General features: G+C 35.2%; 1 protein-coding gene across 7 annotated transcripts in view; it reads left to right on the top strand.

Annotated features, from left to right (window-relative positions):
* The window catches only part of LOC148941106 (high affinity copper uptake protein 1-like), a 109,963-nt gene extending 85,903 nt beyond the window's left edge, over window positions 1-24,060 (top strand). For 6 of the 7 annotated variants that reach the window (XM_089104664.1, XM_089104663.1, XM_089104661.1 and 3 more), the window contains exons 2-6: window positions 3,987-4,400; window positions 10,559-10,695; window positions 14,288-14,410; window positions 18,249-18,278; window positions 21,685-24,060. In XM_089104664.1, the coding sequence (XP_088960790.1) occupies window positions 4,065-4,400; window positions 10,559-10,695; window positions 14,288-14,410; window positions 18,249-18,278; window positions 21,685-21,886 (828 nt within the window). In that variant the 5' untranslated portion in view covers window positions 3,987-4,064 and the 3' untranslated portion in view covers window positions 21,887-24,060. The remainder of the gene's footprint in view (window positions 1-3,986; window positions 4,401-10,558; window positions 10,696-14,287; window positions 14,411-18,248; window positions 18,279-21,684) is intronic. The other variant, XM_089104668.1, reaches the window with a different exon arrangement.
* Window positions 24,061-24,512: the final 452 nt, after the last annotated feature.

Below are 24,512 nucleotides of genomic sequence, written 5' to 3'. Positions count from 1 at the left end.
AGTATATCTTTGCCCTATATATGGCTCATTTTTCTATTTTCACTCTCATTTTCACTTGATTTGGGGAAAATTGGCTCCAACGTTGCCCCTCTTCCTAGGATTTTGATGGAAATTGCGCCACTGGTGTCTACCCTTTGTCTAAAATCATTCAAAGCGTTTTTAAGGTAATTACATTTGACTCATTGATTTAGATTAATGAATTTTATCTACTTGAATTTAGCATGAATGCATATTGCTTGGTGACAGTCTAGAACTGCCACTTTTTCCTTAGATTAAAAAAAATGGAAATACAAAAAAGGTATTTTTTTAAAATCCAGGGTTGAGTTGATTGTTGACTCCCTCCGTCCCCCTAATTGGGGTTATTGCGTGTTTGTAAAGGGATCAATTACTCTCAGGGGGTGGGATGGAGTTGAATGGGGGTTAACTGACTCCTTTCGAAGAGGGTTCGTGAATATACCTCCCTTTAAATTTATAACCGAAATTCATTAGTTTAAATATGTGTTTCTGTTTTCTCAAGATTTTCGTTGAATTATACTGAATCACTCTGAATCTCCCCAAGAAAGAATTTTATTTTCCAAAAATCATCACTCCTTTGAAATTAACAATCACGGGCAAGAAACTAGATCGCTACGCATGCAATACAAAGTTAAATATCAGCCTGACAAAAAAAAAAAAAAAAAAAAAAAAAAAAAAATCTATTAACAAGGGCTGATAAACTTACCGTCTAGTTTTTTGCTTTGGGGTTTGGAAACTGCGCTCTCTGAAAATACGTTTGATCCCTCTTGAGCAGGGTCGCAAAATCACGAAGTTTGGGGGGAAGGATTTGTTCGATTTTCTTAAATTAGGATACGAAAAAAGAAAAAAGTATATTTTTCAAAATCCATTTTGGTCATTTCTTCTCTTTTCGATTCTTTGAATGAAAATACAAAAAGAATGTACTGTTCAAACCCTTCTCTCGGGGGTAGTTTTTCCCCTTCTCAGAATTACTCTGCAACCACTATTCAATTTGTCCCGTTTTTAAACCTCTATAATTGATGAAAAGAAATAATTCGGTGAGGAAAAAAACAACAACAACAAAACTGTTTTCCTACAATAGCAATTTAGGTATATACACACTTGAACAAGTCTTGACTACACGCACAAATCCAATCACCTAGGATAAACAATACATCCAGGTCAGGAATTGCAAAAAAAATTATTTTGACTTCCCCAAAATGGTATTTTTATGCCACTTTTGTTTTTGTTTTTTATGTTTTTATGCCACATTATTTTGACACCACAATGGTGTTTTTATGCCACTTTATTTTAATTTTTGCAAGAGTATGCTCTGGGTCAATCTTAATGGTAACTCCCCCCCTCCCCTCTTTACGTATCTTTGATCATATACGTGAATGAGGAATAACTTAAAGTTTTATGTATAACTAATTACTTGGGACACCTATTGGAGCAACCTTTATTTGCTAACGAAGTCGAACAATCTCAGACCTTCGATCCTTCTTAGGTTTTCTTCACTGAAAACGTCTATGGAGTTGTGAATTGCTGCTGATGATTGCCATCTGCCAGCTCCGTAAAGCACTACAGAGCCGACGAGGGAGTTGAAAATCTGCAGTTCTGTTTTACGGCTGTTGTTTGGTTTTCGCCATAGGTAACGATTCAACTCCAATACTAGTGGTGTTGTCCAGGTTGACTGAAGAGTCTCCAGCAGCGGGGGGGGGGGATGGCCATGATTTGGTTTACTTAAAGTCCAGCTTTTGCTGCTTCATATCGTTGATGGAGTCCGTCAGAATCACCAATTTGTCAGTAAAAGTCAGCGTAATAGACGAAAGGATCCGCAAACTTGAGCCCGAATCTGAAATGAGAAATAGATTTGTCATAATGTGGTGTATGATGAAATGAGAAATGAGAATGAGAAATCTGAAATCTGAAACCGAATCTGAAATGAGAAATAGATTTGTCATAAGGTGGTGTATGATGACTTTGAAGAGTTATGGGGCTAATGCCCTTTCTTGGCGTACTCCTGTTATTATCTGCAGTATTTCTCTGGGAGCCCAATCATCTCAGTAGTCTAAGAGGGCTTCAAACAAAGAATAAGGAAGGCTTGAACTATTATGACCTTAATTTGAGCGCAACTTGGACTATATAATTCGACTTAACTTTAAAACTTTATAAAGATTTTCTCTATTGATGAAAGTTAATGTTCCAGTAAAATCCTAGCAAATTTTTAAAGATCAATTTGAGTAACCGGTATAAATCTACTCCACATTCAAACATATAATCAGACACCAAATATGGTGTTTAGTTAAACAAAGATGGGATTTTTAAACGGATAGGACCAATCTTTTCACTTTGTTTAATTTAGAGAGTTGGTGCAAAGAGAAAACGAGAGATTACTTTTGCTAAATTTCCATGTTAAAATTGTTTCAATTGTTTGTTCCATAACTGTTCCATAATTTCCTCCATAACTGGAAAGCCCAGTATATAGTTTTTTGGTACCTTTAAATTGATTGGCTATCTCAGAATTTTTAATGGAGTGCCACTTGGCCCTCCATGTGGCAAATTCGTAGCTTTTATGCAATAAAATGGCAGATAGATAGATTTTATTTAGTACAAATATAAACAACACAACTAATTAAATAGAACCAACAAGGAGCTAAGTTCGAAAGGCAGGCTAACAATTATTACAGTGAATTCAAGCACACCAAAAATGAAGATAAAAAATATAAACACAAATATCGTAACATATAAAAGGATAAGGACAAATGAGGCTACCCCAGCACGGCAAAATCTAAAAATAATACTCAGAAACAAATTATCAAAAAGAATCATCCCGTCATCAAAGGTTAGTAATATATTCTACTAATTTAGTCTTTAAAAGTGATCGGCTATTAAGATTTTTAAATTTACTATTTAATTTTAGCGTATTTGCTATAGAAGGGATTTGGTACGTTATTGAAAATTTATCTCTTTCACAATCAACCAAAGGGATTCTATACGCTCCAAAACGAGCCGACGAAGAAGCGAGTGAGCGAAAGCGAATAGGGGCAACAAGAATTTGTGATTCATAAAAATAACTCGCCGGAAACTGAATACAGAAGCGCCATTTTACATGGCACAATTTTTTGGTCATTTCTAATGGGCTATAGTACTCTCAATTTTCGTTTGAAGAAGCCCTCTCTCGATCTTCTATGACCATTGGTTTGATATAATCACCCCTGAGAAAAAAACCAAAAAGCAAATAAATACGCAGGGAAAAATGCAAAATTCCACATTTTTTAGATAGGAGCTTGGAACCTCCACATTAGAGTTCTCCAACATGTTGAATCTATTGGTATGTTTTTCATTAAGATTACTTGCCTCTTGAGGGATATTTTCCCCATTTTTTGAAAATCAGGCACATTTTCTAAGGCTTATAGTTTTTTTGTGTGACGCTAAACTTAATAAAGATTAAATATTTGGAATCGGCATAGAAAGACAATTCTTTTGGTTTCTTAATTGTTACCAAATTTCCGCTTTTTAGAGTTTTAGTTACTATTGGTCCTAGTCGCATCTTACTTACGCTTCGTTACCACGAACTGTTTGATCCTACACCACACGTTCTACATGTCTTCTGGAACATAGATAGAATATTCCTAAATTGCTTCTTTTCTTCATTCCTTTTATGTGTCTTAATTTCCCTTTGACTCATTATAAATGCAGGGAGAATTTTCCAGGAAGGAATTATCGCGAGGGAATTTTCTTAGGGTGGGATTTTCGATGGGAACACGCGGATCCCCACCACGACATGTCAGGTCACGTAATTCCTTTAGAAGTTTTTTCACAAATGTATGACGAATTTGTTCTTTCTTCTTAATAAGTGCCTGACGACTGATTTGTTAAAATCAACAAGCGAGGTAGCTTCTTTATTAATGGTCTTTATGTTTTATTTATTTATTTTATTGTTTTTTGTGGAGCTGTTTCCATAATTTTGAGTTGATTATTATTTTCAGTGGAACAGTGGTGAATATCCTGCAGAAGAAGACGAAGATCCATTTGCATTTGAATTTCCTCCCTCGAAGTTGAGCACTATGGATCACAATCACGATCACCACGACATGTCAAGTCTCGGAATTGCTACCGAAGTGGCAAAAGCTCTTGTAAACGGGACTTTAGACGTTTTATCAGTGGTTTCGAATGGTACAGACCTATTTCATGATCAAAAATCAGTGACAACACATGGCCATGGATCGATGACAACACACGACCATGGATCGATGACAACACACGACCATGGATCGATGACAACGCATGATCATGGATCCATGACCACCCATGATCATGGATCAATGACCACTCATAATCACGGTGGAGGTGGAGGAGGCTGTGGAGGTGGGGGAGGCCATGGAGGCCATGGAGGAATGATTGTGAGCATTCTTGTTTTTTTATTATTTTGTTTAAAGTCAGATTTATCCTTTCCTAGTTTACAGATCAGTAATTTGGCTGTGATAATTAAAAGGACATGCGCCATCTTTGTAACTTTTGAGGAGACCCAAAAAACGGAAAAATATTTTTAGGCTATGGTCGTTCTGAAGGATGAGGCTAATGGAGATAAAGTGACATATTTTAATCCAACTTATTATGTGTTTTTTTTCAGGAGTATGAAATAAATTCAAAGATTTCGAGTGAATTAAAAAAAATTCCATTTCATGCCGTATGTCTTCTTTTTTCTATAGACAAGATAATCCTCTTCTGTCAAAACTATTCTGAGCGAATTCAAAATTAATCCATTTTGAGGCGTATGTCTTCTTTTTCATTGACAAAATAAGGAGACAAATGCCAGCTCCCCATGTTATAGCTCCATAAGACAATCATCATCTGTCAAAATTGGCGTATATCTCTTTTTTATCTTCGTAGCGGTACAAAATAGGGAAATTCTGACTCCACCATTCGATTCCTCGTTCTGAGTTTACCCACGAAACATATATAACTCATTTTCGACCAAAATGGCATATTTCACTCTTTTAATTATCACAGCCGAATTGCCCTTATCGAGAAGTAATAACCTTATCGAGATGCCCTTATCGAGAAGTTATAATTTATTTTGATATTTTGGTATATTATAATTTGAAGTGGATTGGATAGTAAATATAACCTTCAAGATCTAATAAAAAAAAAAACATGAACCCGATAAAAAAAAGATCCCTATATCGTTGGTTATGTGGGTAACTCTTATGTGGCCAATCTACTGTGGTTATGTGGCCAATCAAACTCTTCAACTTTGAAATTAACTATGATGCTATACAATAGGTACTAGAAATCAGGGATGTACGCAGGTAGGGGAGGGGGTGCCTCAGGGCTCCGGTCCCGGAAAAATGCTGCGCACGTGCAGAGCTTGAGACCAAGCAACTTTCTCATCATAGCGTCAGTAGGTTTCACTATAGCTATAATGAATTTTATAAATATTTTTTGGAGGGAGGGGGCTAGGGACCTTTGAATTATTTGTTGTGAGAGAAGAATGTAAAAAAAAATTCTTTCGTCCTTATAGATGAGTATGCGCTACTGTTTCGTTAATCTTTTTGTTGCTTGTCGTCGGACTGGCTATTTGGTAAGCATAGGCTTGGCAGTGTTGACAGTAAACTTCTAACAATAGTCAGGCCTCTTTATAGTAGCAAAATAATCTGAAATAATGAGATGAAATATTAGTTAATGGGAAGGAATAAAATTCTCTCTACTATTATTTATTTATTTATGTATTTTCTAACCCGTCACTACAAAAAAGCAAAAGGACGGAGTACAACATAATACAAAAAAAAAGAAAGGAGAAAACAAAAACAAAACAATACAGAACAAGTACTTAAAAGCACTACTACTACTGATCGATACTACTGCGGCATTTGAGACGACAATCGTGCAACAGCCTTGCGTTAAAATTGTCGATCTGTTTTCTAACGGCCTGAAATGGTTCTGCAACTTTAAAATGAAGGCTAATATATGAGTTACGCGTCCACAAAGGTAGTCTCAACAGATACTTTGCATAACGAAAGTAGTAGGACCGAATTTGCTTAATGTCAGATTTCTGAAGCATTCTCCAGAAAAGTGCAATATATAGAATATGGGGCAGCGCAGTTGCGTTACACAACCTAGTTAAAATCATGCGATCAAAACGGAATTTGTTTGCCACATTGCTACCATATGACGGCGAAATACGCTTTTGCAGGTGGCTAACTATGGTGGCCCAAATAAGTTAACGAAGACGCTGGCTTAACGGTAATATCACCAAGTCTAAATACATCAGTCTTATCTTTCCAATTAAAAAGAAGTATCTGAGACTTAGCTGCGTTGAAACTAAGACCAATTTTCCGGTATTCATCATTTAACATTTTAAAATTCTCCTCGGGGCGTGCAATGGTCCGACAAGGCATAACAAACTAGACTTATATTCAAACCGCGAACTATGCATGAAGATTCAATTTGCGATTGGGGCTCTATTATTGCATTATTGAAAAAATCAGGTGAAACTATAGATCCCTGTCTCACTCCCTTATAAACCGGTAAGACAACATAAATATTACTCACACCAGGAACATAAATACGGACCACGAAATTACCATATAAATCTCGATACGCTCCTATCACCGAAGGGTTGACCCCCCTCTTATATGCCGAATACAAAATACATTCGTGGACGAGCGAGTCAAATACACGGTGCAAATCGTGGCTACCAAGAACTAGAGATTCACTAGCTGCATCAGCATCTAAAAGTATAGCACAAAGAACTAACAGGGCATGACCACACCCTAGTCCCTTCTGAAAGCTATACTGCCCCGAAGGAACGTAACACTTTGACCGAGTTTCATCGCATGTTAGCAACTTAAATAACTTACAAAAAACAATCGACACAGTAATGGCCTATACGAGCTGCAAAGGTGGGGAGGTTTACCTCGCTTTAAAGCGGTGATCAGTTTACCTTCACAAGAAGATTTTGGCACTATTCCAGAAAATAATATCATTTGGTATAGTAAGCTCAGGTGGTCAATCAGAAGATCACTACTAAAATCAAGAGCAGCCCCGCAGATTCCATCAGTACCCTTACTGAATTTCTTTTTCAACTTCATTATAGCAGAGATAACCATACTTCGTGTCACAATAAAATCACTATTTGTATGGCATTGTAAATTACAGTTAAGCTTCTCAGCATGTTCTGCACTAAGATTGGAAGGGGGAGGTGCAAACTCGATGGTAATGGTCTTCCCAGAGGTCTTTACCCGGAACAGAATCCGGCGTAGCATAACGTTTGGGTCGCAGGGCATGTTTCCACAAGGCACTAGGATTTTGGTTCACGCTTTCAGAAAAATTTGTTATGCAATCACTCCTGTACTTGTTTAGTGCTTTGGCAAATACATGGTTTGCGTGTTTCTAGACAGAGTTAACCAAGCCTGTTCGTGGTCTGTCACAATCAAGCACGACTTGGAACCAAAACTTAGATTTCTGACACGCAGATTTCAGTTCGGAGTTCCGGGACCAACCTTGAATTTGCGTTCCATGCCTGATTTTCACTGTCGGCACAGCAGCTTTTATGCCGCATTTAATGGCATGGCAAATAAGAGCACAATAAATGTCCATAAGCACACGAACATCGTCATGAAAACATCTGCGGATTTTTGTGAAAGAATGAAAGGGATCTTAAGCTTGCGAAAGATTGTAATCACAGACCGATTGGAAAGATGATGCGTCTGTCTTTTCCCACTCTTCTTTGATAAAACAGACTGGAATCTTGGCTGTTGGGGCAGCGGAAGAAATTTTACTTTGACAGGACTTTCACTTGGCTTTGGGACAGATTTTTCTATGCTAAAACGGGATCAGTATTGGTAGCGGGGGGGGGATTATTCAAAATTTAAGAAAGGGGGCACTATTGCTGTTTTTCAATTACTCAATGAAAGCCCAAAAGGCCATTTCTCAATCAAAAATCGAAATTTAGAGGTAGGGGCCAAAATAATTTGGGGGGGGTTTGGAGTATTTTGTCAAAGTGCTAGCTGCGATTTTAAGTGTTTGCTTCGTGTTTAGTGTCTTTTCGTTTCTTTTTTTTATGCTCCGTTTTTTTTTCGTTTTTTGTTTGTTTTTTTAATATGTTGGGTTTTCAAATAACAACTAACTAAATATTATATATATATATATATATATATATATATATATATATATATATATATTATATATATATATATATATATATATATATATATATATATATATACTAGAGTGAATTTAAACGAATAGACCTGACTAAAATAAAAAAAAAGACTTCTACTAAAAATTCAATGCAGCACAAAGCTGTCTGAGGCCAACGCAGTTGTGTATGCTCCTTTTCTGTTTCTATTTATTCAAAACTTGACTATTTTCCCCTCCCTTGACGTTCCAATTTCCCATGATTCCTTCCTTACTACCTCTTCTCACCCCATAAGGGGTGAAACTTCTAATTTTTGTTTTGCCCCAAATAGATGATTAAACGTTTAGAAACCTTGGATCATTCTATATCCTTGAAACATGGCCTAGTCGTCTTAACCTCTTTCCCAGTTATCTAACCTCTTTCAGGTGGGATCTATTGACAACTTATTGTTTGATCAGCCAGACGAGTACCTTGAGCTATTTCTTGGCAATTCCTGGAAATTTTTAACAAATCCTGCTCAGCCTTTGGAAGGGCCCATGTTTTGGAAATACGCTCTACCCCTGCCAAAACACTGTGTAAACTAATTAAGTAAAACTGAATAAGTTAATTAAAATACTTTAATTTCACTGGAGAGGTCAGTATGATGAGGAGCAGCTGTGGCCTTATGCATCAAACGGCGTGAGAAAAGTTAAATAATGACCAAGACCACACTACATTTCCATCAGAAGAAAAATCAAGTAAAGGTGAAATAATGGCGAATTAATTTAAGACAGTGAAATTTTTAACCTTAATTGAATAATTCAATGGAAATACTGTAATAATTTCACTGGAAAGCTTGTTATGGGGAGGCACTGTTGTCCCCTTATGCGACAACCGGGGTGAGAAGACCTAAGTCTAATTAAGTGTAATTAAAATTTAGTAATTAAAAAGGACAATAATCTTACAATTACATTAAGTTAAAATTAGTGTATTAAAGAAGACTAGAATAGAAATAGAATTAGAATCTAAAATAAGATTGGGTATCTAAATAGCAGAATGTGTCTCACAAATTTAGTAACCGTACTTTTGTACCTAAAATATAACATAGCTCAATAACTTATTAACTATATTTGAAGAGATAGTCAACTAATTAAGTAAAACACTATGCAAATAGCTTTGACGCCTACGCTTCCATATTGAATCACAGTAAAAAAATAAAGATGGAACTGGGCTAATTCTTAAACTAAAATGGCCTAGTAGCTATTACAGTTCAAATGTACAATGACCATTCGTCTTCGTTGGGAACATATTCTACAATAAATTTAAAGAATTAAAATATCAGACAGTAAGCTGCATACAGTAATGAGCCTGACCTTAGCTGTATTGATTATAATCAATCCTGCTCCGTTTTTCTTCTTGTTTTTCTGGATATAACCCTCTCTAAAGAGATTTAGATAGAAACTGTTTGCTTAAGCTCAGTGTCAACGCTGTTTTGTGCAAGGTAGTTTATCTACCCGGCATTCTGCCTTATTGGCGTGCTACTTACTACCACAACTTTAAAGGACTGGACAGACGCAGCGTTTTTCAAACAAAAAATCGGCGTATTTTTTGCCAGCTTTTCAACTAGAATTTCGTTTTAGGTTGACATTCATTTTCGGCGTTTTTTTTTATGTTTCAGGTATTATCCCAGATTTTTAGTCATATACTAGCTCAGCTAATATGCTACTTGAAGCCTTGTCTAAGTAAATTGCCTTAGACAGATGGCTATATTTTATAAATTTAAAATAACTTGCAAAGAATACTCTATCTTTTCTTTGGAAAAGTCAGCTTATTATTCGTATGTGTATGCTTTTAAAATATTGTAAACTAAGGCCACGTCTGTCTAGCCTGTTCCTATGTTTTGCTTAGCGTTTTCAGAAAAACACCAAGTTTTTAGCAACTCTTGGGAGTGACGGTTTAGTATTAATCCGATGGGGGAAATCCTAAAGTAGATGGCGATATCGTTTTGTAAAAAAAATTCTTCCGTGTGTGCACTTTATTAGTTATTGACTTTTCGAATGTTAGTAAAGTGAAGTCAAACTTTATTTTCAAAGAAGTTAGTTGACAGTGAAATAGTGAAGTCAATGTTTTTAGTGAAGTTAGTTTTTGAGTACCTAAAAGGGAGCTTCGTTAAGCTCTCTTTTGCTGTTTAGAATGACTTCTCCACAAAGGATAACTCAAAATAAATATATTAGTTATTTCTAGAGAAAGCGTAATAAATAACAAAAATAAAGATAATTACGTGGACAAAGTGGCAGGTGTTAGCACTGTGAAATCCGATAAAAAAACAGCAACATGGTTTTAGACATAACCTTGTTTCTTTTGTACCTTTTTGATATTTTTATATTTTTATTAAATATTATTTACTCAAATATTTTGAAGTTATCTTCTTTTTTTAAGATGTATTTTCACTTTGGCTACGCAAATGAAACAGTTTTGTTTCAAGGATGGACTTTAAACTCCGTTGAAGCACTTATTGGAACGTGTATAGGAATCTTTTTGCTGGCTATTTTCTATGAAGGACTGAAATATTTTCGGTAAGTAAGAAACCACTTTGATCTGAAGCTTTAGAGTAGCCAGGGGTGTAATTGCATCCCTCCACAAAGATAAAAGTATGTAAAATTGATGTCAAAAACAAAATAAGTAAGCTACCTGTATGTATGTTTAACAAATCATTTTTTAAGTTCTTAATTCTCATCGCCCTATGCTGACGATCCAGAATTTTTCTGTCCAAGGGTAATTGTTTAAGTGCAATGGACGCATAAATACAATATTTTTGTTTCTGGGACCCATCTTCTGTTTACTCTTACCTTTAACATATTTTTTGATTAAGATTTTTCCTTCGATTCAAAATTATTTTCCTTTGCAACAAAATCATGAAGTTTCTAGGGGTTTACCATATTTTTATCAGTTTTGGCACGTTGAAGTGTGAAACTATTTCAGCAAAAGTAATTAGTTAAATTTGACGACAGATCTCGTCCGTAAGAATTCAATTATTATCGATCTGTTATCTCCAAAACACAGCTATATTTTGAAGGAAAAGCTACGCTTTCTTGCATTAAGCTATTTTGTCATATGTTGTTTACTTTTCTGAGCTTTCTCCCACGTTTCTTTTTTTTAAGTTTGGCGGCGCTACAAGCAAAAACTATAGGAAATTTTCACTAAAAATTGAACTTCTGTTTTTTTTTTTTTTTTTTTTTTTTTTTTTTTTTTTTTTTTTAGATAAGTGGTTGTGAAAGTTTTCATTTAGCTTTTTAATCAATCGTTTAAATTTCGATGAAATGAAATTTAAATTACCTTAATATTAAATTTAACCTTAATTTTAGTTACATTAAATTTAACTTTCAATGAAGTGAAAGTTTTCATTTCATCGATTCACCTGCGAATCTCGAGGTTTGAAAAATACTCACCGTTTTAATTAATAATAATATATATGCTCAACTTAATTCCTGAGGGTAACATTTAATGGATTCTTTGCCCAAGATCTTAGCTCAGGATTGACATTTCAAGATCATGGGACAAATCCTAACGAGTGACAAGGCTGTCATACAGACTATTCCCGTTCCTTTCATCGTCACCCTGACTCTTTATAATATACGGTCTTCTGACCGTATTATATACGGTCTTACACAATTTTGATCAGCTGCATTTGCAGCTGGCCTTTATGATGGACGACAATGAAGCTGTTGCTTCATGGAATAATGGACTATGTGCAACTATATAATTACCCTCAGCATAGGTGGTGATAGACCTCAGAGTGCTTGGAAGTATTGTCTTGAGGTAAAACCGCATATGAGCTCTGAAGGATGGGTTGCCAGGCTATCAGCAAACTGGAGTAAACCAAGTAGTATCATTTTCTAACCTACTACTACTACTAACTACTTGACGCTTCTTACACGATTTATGGAGTTGGACCCCACCCGGCATTCAAAGGATTGGAAGACAACGCAGCACACTTGGTCGATCCCTGGAGAAAGAGTCGACGAGTCTCCGAACCACTCTGAACGAACTTTGGTCTTTGGCACAAAATCGGTCAACTTGGAGGTCAACCGTCGCTGCCCTATGTACCCCCAGTCGTAGGAGGATCTAAGTCTAAGTAAGTAAGTAATCATAGCACCAAGCCGCCGAAAGCCAACACAGACACTCGCTCCTCCTCCATCCCAATCTATTCAAAGCCTCCCTCTTTACACCCTCCCATGAAGTTCTAATTTCTCTTAAATCTTTCCTTGCGACATCCTCCCACCCCAACCGAGGACGTTATTTCTAGACGGTTGGTCAAAAAAGACAATCTTTGGCAATAAGTAATCCTTATTCCGCAGAACGTGCATTAGCTATCTCAACCTTTCTCTCCTTACAGCCTAACTAATAACTGTTATTATATCAAAAATGTGTATTCCACTTAAGGCTTGACAGACAAAGTGTTTTCTTCCGAGAGTAAAGGCTTATCAGCAACTAGCTGATTTTGCCAAAGGAAAGACTACATTTTCTTGTAAAAATATTTTACATTAGTAAAAATAAATTTGCTAGGCCGAGTCATCAATAAGTATGCCAAGAAATATTGAATGGGCGCTTAACCTCTATGGTAGTGGTTCTTTAGCATCTTAACCTACTTGAGTGTCATTTACGCCTTACTGAAAAGTAATTAAATGGTTTATCCGTTAATGTTTTTATTACAACAACAAAAGAGTTTAACACTGATCAATACCAGGAATTGTTGATATCAGTATATTCGTAACAATCAGTTTAGCCTAATATGCCCAATCGGTATAAGCCTAATATGAAATAACCTTTCGTCAATGTATGCTTTCTTTTCAGTTCATTCCTTTCAAGTGTAAATAAATCAATTGGATTGATACAGTATATAATTTAAGCTATGTGTCTAGGTTTCAGTAAAGTGCAAACGCCACTCTGACCCTTTGGTGTATTTGAGCGAGTGGCAGGACCATATTTATTTGTCCAATCAAGGTTTCTGATCATAATTGCAATGTATTACAGGATTGTATACATTTTTCATTGTCGGGGATTAGAGCTCGTATACCAACGAGAAAAACAATACACCTAATCACTGAAACAAACAGAACCGAACCCACGCCCAATTTTTTCTCAAAATTGTCCGATCACGATTTTGAGATAGCTTTTTCGTTCAGCATAGTTGAAAGGCCAAAAACTATGCTTTTGGAGATAACATGGCTCCCCCACAGTCCCTGTCTTTAAGTTATAAAATTTGCCCAATGTCTACGTATGGTATTTGTTATTGGGAAGTATGCATACATTTTTCGGGGGGGGGGGGACGAATTTTATGCTGGAGGGATTTTCCATGGGAAGGGAAGTTTTTAGGGGCTGAATTTTTCAAGGAAAATTTTACGCTGGGGGGATTTGCCAGAATTCCTGTTCGAAATTCTTCTTATGTCTTGCTTTCTCTTTGCCCACTCAATTTTACGCGTGGAGATGTTAAGGTTAATTGTCCGGGGTTAATTTTCACCATGATTGAATTGTCTAGAGAATATATCGGCGGGGAAGGAGGGCTTTTTCCGTAGAGATGGAGCCAAATTTCTTGGCATTATTTAAAAAACGACCAGAAATTAAACAAAAAAAAAGTTTTTCAACTGAAAGTATTGAGCAACATTAAAACTTCAAACGAGCAGAAACAATTGCGTATATGAGAGGGGCTGCCCTCTCCTCAACACCTTGCTCTTTACACTAAAGTTTGAATTCTGTCCCAATTCTTTAAGAACGACTCCTGAAACACTATGTTCGTTTTATTAGAACAATAAAAAACTTTTTTTTTAAGTACTAAAATACTTTAGCGTAAAGAGCGAGGTGTTGAGGAGGGGACAACCCCTTCATATACGTAATAATTAATTCTCAGAATCTCCAAGAATTCACTTATTTTGCTCATTTCGTTTTTTAGCTACGACGCTCCAATGTTCTGCTTGATACAGATCTATGGAAGTGTTATCTTCCTACTCGATGTTATGTTCTTCCAGGAAAGATGCGGTAAATACCCAGTAATAATCACTATGATCGTCCATTTTGTAGTTCAAAATATCTGTAACTGGTGAAAAAATAATTCTTTGGGAAAAGATCACTTTTGTTAAATAAACCAAAATCAATTTTTATATTTCTCAGGGAGTATCTTTATAAAAAGTCGGCTGCAGCTGTTGTCCAATATTCTTCTGTTTCTGAACCTCAGTTATCAAATGGCAATGGCGCAACTGCGATTCAACCAAAACCCAGGAGCATGTCTGCAAGGTAAGCCATTAAAGGTTTGAATGAATGAATTACTTATTCCAAAGGCCAAATTTGGCTAAAATGGCCAAACTTGGCTAAAATAGCAATATTTGCCAAATACAGATGAATATTAATACGAAAAATAACACGGTCAATTGCAACATGAAATACCGTGCGGTCTAAGGTCTAATATTTAGGCATTATAATTTATCTACAAAATTTTCCTGTCTCTTGCTCTAAGGGGGGTTGGGAGAAACAAATACAAAACAGATACATTGTGCGTACCATTTGACAAGTGAGGGTATAAATGATTTCTACTACTTTTCGTGGGTGGGCGCCACAGGGCGAAGAATAGGGCTTTTCTTCGTGTATTTACCGGGATTTCAGGGGCAGACGGGAATATAAGGTCCGGGAAAACTAGGGGAGACCCTAGAATCAGAAAGTGTTGAGACCAAACCTTCTGCCCAAAGTATTCTCCTTCATCTCATATTGGTTTGTTTTAGGCTTTACAGGAGAGAATGGTCGGGGAGATTGTCTTGACTATATAGTATTCTTAAAGCCCTTTTTTGTATTTTGAAAATTGTTTAGAAACCGTAGTGTGTAAGGATGAAAATAAAAAGTTCTAAGATTACAAAAAGGTTTTTTAGGATAAAAACTTTTTTTGGATTTAGATTTGGCTGCAAAATGGACAAAATTGAATAACGTTTCTAATACTAAAGTGAAAAAAAAATCTTTCTCAAGATATTATTTTCAATCATACTTTTAACATTTTATTTAACTCTTTGACGATTTTATTTCATGAATGTCCTTGTTAAAACTGAATTTTCTTCCGTAGATATCTGTCCATACTTGCCTCCTTGTAGAGGTAATCGCTAGAAAGTTGTTTTTAAACTCTGATAAAAGGATTGTCAATCATTTTAATAAGGAAAGAAACTATAACTGCTAAGACTAATGGCACATCCCCATTATAGATTGATTTTTCAAAATAGTTTCTAACTTCCAGATCGGCCTGGTCTTTAAGTCCTAAGCCAAAAGAAACTCATGTAGAAAACTTAAGTTTGTCTGAAAAAAAAACAACACCATCTACCGTTGCCAAGAGAAATAATAGAATTTAAAAATAAAGTCTAAATAAAAATATTTGTTGTTCTATAACAATAAAAGGAGGTTGAAAACAAAAGAAAGTGCTAAATCTTTATTTTATTAAAATTTTGATTTGTAAGATCCAGTTTATTTTAATTCGCCTTAAAAATTTTTGAAAGTAGCATTTATGGTTTTATCGTCTCTTAGGTAATAGTTCACAGTAGTTTTCTTGTTTACAAATTGTCTTTTGTTGATCATAACATGGCCACGACAGTAGTTATAGTTGTCTTGTAGACATTAGTTGTCTTATTTATAAACTATTTAAGATTGATCATAATATGGCTACGGCAGTAGCTGTATTTGTCTTGTAGACAGTAGTTGCCTTGTTTATAAACTTCCTTTATTTTGATCATAACATGGCCACGACTGTAGTTATAGTTGTTTTGCAGACAATAGACAGTAGTCGTCTTGCTTATAAACTATTTCATGGTGATCAAAAAACGTCTACGGCTAGACCAGTCAAAAAAATAAAAATAAAAAAAGATGCAAAGAAGTATTTGGTTCCTCTTGGCAAAAAATTTTTCTTATTTTCTGGCCCAAGTAAAGTGACTTTAGGGTTTTGTCAGGTAACGCTATATGGATTTGGTTTCTTTTGCTGAGTGAAAACCATAAGTTACTTCTTTCATAAAATTCCCTTGCTCCTGTAGTAGTGACTTTATTGTACACCTCACATTTGTATGTGTGTTTGACATGTGACTGTGTATTGAAGCACGTCAGAAATTATGCTCGTCGCTTGGCTCGTTCTTGAATAGGGACGCTGGCAACGCGATGCTCCACTTTACTGTCTATTCCAATTATCCACTGTCAAATTTTTTCTATGAAATGCTAAATTAGGGCTTGGATCCCCTTTAAAAGATGAAAAAGAAGTCTGAGATTTGCTCCACTTTACTCTCTATGTCCAATGCTCCACTGCCAATATGCTTATATGAAATGCTAAAGTATGGCTTAGATCCCTTTTAGAAGATGAAAAAGAAATCTAAGATTTTCGGCAAATACGTGTGAAAGGAAGGAAATATGTCTGAAAATTTAGATTTCATGTCATTTATTTTCTTGAATGTGGAGCAAAGAGAATGTGAAGCTTATAGATAAATTAAATTAATACTATTTATTGTATTAATATTGTACACTGAGCATCGGACGTCACAGGACAAGAAAATATAACTCACAATAAAATGGAACAAATATGAAAATTATTTATCAGAACTTTACGTTCATCATTGTCGTGCTTCACAAAGTAGATAACAAAGGACGATAGATATTGTTTTGATGCACTTTGGGGGTGGAGGCGAAAGGATTTGACGTGAAGGCCAAATGAGGACTCCTGCCTGTTTTTGGCCCACTCCTTTGTGTTTATTGAAAATCCGGTGAAATTTATTGATGGGTATATCAGAGTTTGCCCATTTTTTTTCTCCAATAGGATGGTCCCAAAAAAGCGGTAAGAGGATAGTGCTTTTCGTATAGCTTCCAAAGCCTCAGTGCCTGCAGGTTGTCCGCATAATATGTGTAATTTGTCCTAAGCAAAGTTATAAGAGTTGGGTCTTGGCCAACATAAATTGGAAAGACAGAGATTAAAAACTACTAGCGTCACTCACAGTGTGTCATCTGGGGACTTTTTTAAAAGGTAAACATTTGAAAGAAAATTAGATATTTTATATAAAATTAATCTGCAATGCTTAAAACAGAAATTTCACTGTGAATGATAATTAGTCTTTTTTTATGAATAAAGTAATCCATTACTCCATTATAAAATAATCTATAATCCATTCCTCACAGAGTAGGTCTATGTTATTTTGGGCAAATCTTTGCAGGTTAAATAGACAATCTGATTTTAAGTCGGTAGGCCTGCTAATTAACGCCTACCTTAATTAACAATTAAGAAATAAGAAATAATTCTTATTTCTTTACTATCCGTTATATTTTAAAGGGCTTGACAAAACAAGGATGCAGTTGTTTGTATTAGGCTTAAGAAGAAACAAAATCACCAAATGCTAGATGGTGTGAGCGATTTTTTTTCTACACTAGTCAGTTTCCACAGATATAAGTTCCTAAAATAGCTGCTTGTCTTGTAAATCATCATGAGAAAAACTGATAAGGGGAATCAGAATTTTTTAGACAACGCAGGTGAAGTACTATGACAGACATTGTTTCAGGTAGGAAAATCTCCCTACCTCTGTACCATTCTAGCCGAGTGGTTAGCATGCTATACTTGAAATCCTTTGTCGCTGGTTATTTGGTTTGGAACAAGGGTCAGTGGCGTGACTGTGTAACCTCAGTCAAAGTCGACCCAGCATTAAATAGGAGACTGGAGAAATCTGGGGTAGGTAAACAGGAAGGGTGTGCTAAAGCACAGGATTGCTGGCCTCCATTGCACTTCCTGGCTAAAGGGCCATGAAACGGAGATCAGCACAACCGGTACGGACTGTAAAGTCCAATGCTGTGTTTTTGGCCTCTTTACCTCCCTGTAATAAAAAATTGCAATAAAAAATTTTCTTTGATCTATTATGTAGATAGATCGAAAACACTAAAAATTTTATTATTTAAAAGGAACATCGGTCTGAACCTTTACCCATCCCCATCCTGTGTATATTCCTACTACCCAGATACCATACGTCTATGCAATTTTTGTGTTCATTCCAACATATGATTTTTCTTTTTTTTTTAATTTGAATACAAAATGTTGTTTGCTGTGTTACTAAAATTCCAGTATTTTTTTTTTTAGTGATTTAGATGGAATTATTACAATCCAGCCGTAAGTTACAATATTTCATATCCTTTGTGTTTCTACCCAATCTCAACACGGTTATGGTTTCTTTTATCTCCCTTCTTATAAAACGGTTTCTAGATACTAATAACTTATATACCTTGGTGATAATATGTTTCAACTGTTACTAAATACTGTAAAGCTAATTGAGGATTGAATACTTGATAGCCTTGGCAAATGACAGTTTTAAGGACCCTTTATTTTTGGGTAATAACATGCATAAGGTGAATAGCGGTTAATGTTGTAAAAGTAGAACCTCGTTCTGTCTTTCCTATTAATTTTAGTATTGCAGATAAGGCCGTATCCAGGGGAGGTTAGGGTGATTGAATCCCCTCCCCCCCCCCCCCCAGAAATGTTTGTCCGACTCGTAGCAACGTGACAAAAATAAGTATAAACAAATTGTTAATGCGTTTTTATATTTTGTTGTACCCCTCCCCAAAAAAATCTTCTTGTAACCCCCCCCCCCCAATAAATAATCTCGGATATGGCCCTGATCGAAGAACTACCGTGTCATAGATTTTGAATGGCAATTAGCCTTGAAGGAGGGAAAAACGTGCTATTTTCTAATCATCTTATGTCTACTAATAAAGAAACTGGTAAAGAAGAAGAGCGTTTAGTGTTCTAATTTTTTTCAAAGGTTCCAAAAATTTGGAATCCTTTTGGTCCTTATTAAGCCAAGTCAAGGGGGTGCTTTAGGTTCTTTTGTGGTCTTTTTCATGTTTTGGGATTGAAGAAAAGTTGGTAGGCGTCAATTATTTCCAACAAGGTGGAAAGGGTAACATAGACATTTTGTGCTTCTCTAAAACCAGTTAAAGACAGTGAGAAATGTAGTAGTCTATCATAATTAATGGATAATATGACGTGATTTTCGAGGGATTTTAGCCTCTTTTTAAAAAATTCTGCAAATTTGTTTTCAAAATAATACTCTACTATTAAGACTTATGAAAATAATTATCACCATTTTTGAATCAGCTACAAATGGGATTTTTGTTTCTCACTAGACAGTTTTTTTTTCTAGAAGTACGTTTTTCAACTTTCTGTTACTAGGGTCAGTTCTGACCCCTTTAGCCCCTTTAAGTGCTCAAAATGCTAATTTCCCCCAGAAGGGATTGCTGAATTGGGAAATAGAAAAAGACATCACATGATGTATTCATTTTTACCTTAGCTAAATTATATGAAAATACAAATATTTACCGTTTTCCCCTCCTATAAAAACCCATTAAAAACAGCCACAAAATGCAGTGGTAGGTCATAATCTTGAATATACAATAAATCTTTCATAATAAGTTAATGCAAAGATGGCTCAGGTGGAAGGGAAATAATATTCCTCAAGGGAATTCCTCATAATGGAAACAGTTTTTTTTTTGCATTTTAATGTTTTTTCACTATTTTTTTATTTTTTACTCTTGGTTTCTTTTGTCTCCTTTTCAAGAGTTTAAGGAGTCCCTTTAAAGAGGGGCGCACATATTGATGATAGCCTCAGAATATTGGGAGCTGACAACAGACGGATCTTTGGCGATTTCACTTGGGATCAGTAGGATTGGAAAACTACTACTACCATTGATATTATCGAGCAGAACTAACAGATAGCCAAACCAATCTTGATTTTAATCGGTTAAAATTAGCATTTGAACCAAATATTAAACTTGAACTAATTAATTAATTAATTTAGGTTCGAACTCTTTTATCTGATTATTTCTTATTTGATCTTGCTTTTTCTAACCTTCTAACCTTCTTGCACTCTTTCTCCACTAATTTTCATTTTTCCCATTTTATTTCTTTCTGAATTTTTTCTTGTTTTTTTATTTCCTTGTCGTTTCAAATTTTGCGCTTTGCATAGCTAAGCCTCATATGCGTGGTTTTTCAGTTCTTTTCATTTGGATGCATACACAATCTTGCACCCATGATTGGTGCACATATCTTATTTTGCACAAAGGTGGAGGACAGACTATAGAGGCCAGATTTATTCTGAGTTCATACAACAAACAAGGGTGAAAATTCAAAAAGAAGATATAATAAGTTCTGACTATCATTTGGTAAATGAAATGACATACTTGGTGTTTATTTCTTTGAGAAAATTTTGACTATTTAATTCAAATTTACGTCCAACTCAAAATTTTGAAATTATATTTAAGCTGCAAACACAGAAGAAATTCTTGATAAGACTCTTTGCACGATCTGTACACAATTCTCGATTACATTTAATTACTATTGTTTCGGATTTGAGATTTGTGCCACTAAAATCTGAAATTCGTTAATATTTATTTTTCACGCTAACAGTTAAGGAAAACGTAACAGTCAAAGAAATCGGAAGAGATGCGGAAAAGGTGACAAATATTGGAAACACATTTTTCAAAAAAATATTTTCCGCCAAATGGAGGGGGATATAACCCCAAACCACCCCTTCACCTCATGGTCACCGTATAAATTACATATACCAATTATTGGATAAGGTAGTATGTTGAAAAAAGTAGACAAAACTTTTGAGTGGGAGGGGGGGGGGGTACAAACAAATTACTGGAGGTGAAACACCCTTCAGGCATAATTAGACAAGAAAATTATCTTTTTCTTTCCTAAAGCATCTTGTCAAATAACAGTGCCCAATTCCCCCTTTTAAAATTTGTTATCTCTTATTTGTCTTATTCTTAAATAAACTCGCCCCGTTTGGCACATTATTCTAAAAAAGAACCAACTTTAGAGGATACACAAGCAGGGGCGTCGTTTGGGGGGAAAGCCCCCCCCAATAATGTTGAGAACTAAGGTATTATATAGTTCATGTCCCTTGACTACCTGGATATGGACCCCTCTTGCCCCCCCCCCCCCAATAAGAATTCTGGAGATTTGCCTCTGTACACAAAGGGATATGTTCTCGTTTCGGCAGCGATATACGATCAAACATGCCAACGGTAAATATGTTTCCAAGTAATCATGATGCTGGGAGTAAACCTCCTTTCAATTAAAGTGAAATCATTGTAAACTCAAGCCACATTCCGTCAAAACGACATGTGCAAATGTGCCAAAATAGAAGATAAACCTCTTAAAATTATTACATATGCCTTTTTTCTGTTTTGTCAAAGGTGTTATATTGTATATAATATTCTATTTGCTTTATCTGCGTTTTTTTTTTCTTCTTTTTTTGTGTACAAAATAAGTTTAAGGTCATTTCAGTTTTGACGGAAATTCATATTTCGTTGCTTGTATTTCTAGTAAAATAATTCTTCTATTTTGATAATTTTATTTTTTTATTATTTGAAGAATTCAAATTTCTGTGTTTTTAAAAGTAAAATCATGTCATCTTAAGAATTAACTTTTAAAATAAATTTAACTTTTTATTTTAGGGTCTAAATTTTTATCATTTTAAAGACTGTTTTTATTTTAAGCCTTTCTTTTTCAGGATGCGAATGCTAAGCGGATCCCACTTTGCCCAAACGCTGCTGCACTTAGCCCAAATAACTCTCTCCTATTTTCTCATGCTTATTGTTATGACGTACAACGCTTGGCTGATGATTGCAATCTGTGCTGGGTCAGCAGTTGGCTATTTTTTATTCGGTTGGTCTAAGGCTCACGTTGTAGATATTACTGAACATTGTCATTAGAGGAATTTTAGAAGTTCTGTCTATATTTTCGTTTTTCTATGGGTTCCTTCTAGAAATCGCCAAAATATTTTTTCACCTAAAAAAGATTTTGTGTAAGAATGTTTGAAAGGGTGCCAAGTATCTCAGCATTCGAGAGGATGCCACTGAGTGGTGGTGTTAGACTGCCAACGGGTGCAGTATTGTGATACAGTAATCGTCCTTGTAACAAAACAAATTAGTTGAAATAATCAACAAAGCCTTGAGTGAAATAGTAATTAGTTTTGTTAGTTATAGTTTAATAAGAGACACAAAATGGTGTACACGCAAAGAAAAAATCAGGCAAATACAATGGAATCTGTTGCGGAAGGCCCATATTTGTCAAAACAGGAGAACTGCTATGAATATTTTGGGAAATATTTGGGGGGGATGCCTTTTTTTAGGGGGGGGGGGGATAATTCCCCCCACCCCTCTTAGATTTTGAAAAATTTCTATTTTGATATTTTAGTTCAAAGAATAAAAATAAAAGACCTCCCCGGTAGAATTGGGAAAAACATTTATTCTTTTTGCATCTTAATTTTTTTTTTTTTTTTTTTTTTATCGCACCTTCGTCCTACATTTTGTGATTTTGCGCCCCTTGATTAGGAACTAAATATAGTCTTGACGTTTTTTAAACAAGAATCCAAATGGAGTAGTCAAGTTTTAATAAGAGTGGCGTTAAACTTAAAATAAACAGAACCTTACGATAGCCACTGCCAACCCCCTATTGTATCTTTGGCTATCAAAAAGATAAAAAAAATATGTTTTTTTAAATCCAGGGGGTCTTTTTTTAAATTTCAAAAAAGTATTTTTCTAAATTTAGGGTTTGCCTCAGCTATTTATGGAATCAATTCTCCAACTCTTTTTTCGGGTTATGATCAAATCTGTAGTACCAAAAAGGCATTTTCGGGTGACATACAGTGGCAAAAATCCTTTTTTCCGGTAAGAAAAAACACACCCGTCATTTCCTGCTCAGACACATTTAAAGCGGAGCTTCAATTTTAAATAAATTTGTTGTTCTGATTCTTGGACATTTTAATGATAAAATTCTAATTTTCGTAAAGTAATCTGCTAAGATTTGGTTGTCTACCTATCCTTTAACAATATAAGGAGTTATGGGCTGTTACATTTTTTAGTATTGGACTTGATCGTCTCTTACTAGGTTGCTAGCTACCGCTGCAACCCGGCTGCACTCAGAATAATTTTACACTTATTCCGTCTTATCTTCTGAAATTTCAGGCCCCCTCTGGAATCAACAGCATTCGAAAATATGGGTCTTTGCTGAAAGAATCTAAAAATGATGTTGCCAATTTCTAATAGAATTTTAACATTACTTTTCTGACGTTATGCTTTAACCTTAAATGATTCTGTGTTAGGAAAGGTTACGTTAAACAAATAAACCACTTAACGGGCGAGTTAATTAGTTAACAATGTTAAATTAATTAATTAATTGTTAAATTAATTGTGTCTCCAAATAACATGTTTTTTCTTGAATTTTTAACCGGTTTTGCTATTAATAGGTTTGTTTGACAGTACAATGTGGAGTGTATAAAATATGTACGTCAATATAATACTATCTCAGACTGATTCTTCTAAATCGCTGGCTTGGTCAGAGCTAACTCGATTTGACAACGTTCCAAGGATGTAAACTCTCCAAAGGGTGCTCCTGAGTTAATTTCAAGCATCTGGAGCAGTTTCACCTAACTTATATTTGAATATCAAAATCGGACTAAATTATGACAACCAGCGCCATCTATAAAATGATAGGAATCGACAAAATGAATAAGAATCTTTTAAGCTGGATGTTTTAAGCTGAAAATATTGAATGAGATCTATTTAAGTTTTATATCTAGGGTAAAATAAAGAATTTGTTCCTTCTCGGGGAACAAGCAGATTCAGGAAGTGAATAGCTTTTAAGTTTGATACTGTTACCCGATAAGTTTGATAGTTGCTCCCCACTTTTCAATTATATGGTAAACCTTTTAAAAGATGATTAAACCTGAGAGAAAGCTTTGTGTTGTTGTTGCTGTTGAACCTAATCAATTAAAAAATGGTGAATATAATCAATGGTGATGTTTATATCATTAATCCGGTGTCCTATTTTATTGTTTTTCTTTTGTATGTTTCATTTGTTTTATATTATACTGAAGCAGAATCGATCATATTATTTTAAGCAGAATGTTTGATAGGGAGCCCTTTAGGACATTGGATTTTTTAAAGTGCCTAATATGTCAAAATAAAACAATGTTTGCTCCATGAGTCTATCATGAATTCGTGTTTATTATAGTGGCGGATCCAGGGGGGCCCGGGGGTGCCCCCCCATAGCGTAGTCCAAAATAGTATAATTTACTTAATTAACTCAAGTTTGTGTTAATTAAACTTGCTCCTAACGCAAGTTTATCGGATTAACCTATTTTGCGCCCCCCCCCCGTAACAAAAAAATTTCGGATCAACCTATTTTTTACCCCCCATTCCCCCCCCCCAAAAAAAAAAAAAATCCTGGATCCGCCCCTGGTTTATTTCTACCTGAAAACCAACATTTTTGTAGAATCTTTATTCTGGCAGAACCTTAAAATCGTATTTTCTTGACTGAGATTCAGCTTTTTTCAAA

This window comes from Artemia sp. Qi Xiang Cuo, chromosome 18 (genome assembly GCF_049724085.1).
Source record: "Artemia sp. Qi Xiang Cuo chromosome 18, ASM4972408v1, whole genome shotgun sequence".
NCBI classification, from domain to species: Eukaryota; Metazoa; Arthropoda; class Branchiopoda; order Anostraca; family Artemiidae; genus Artemia; species Artemia sp. Qi Xiang Cuo.
The sequence above is the reverse complement of the archived record's forward strand: the minus strand, read 5'-3'. Positions and strand labels throughout refer to the sequence as shown.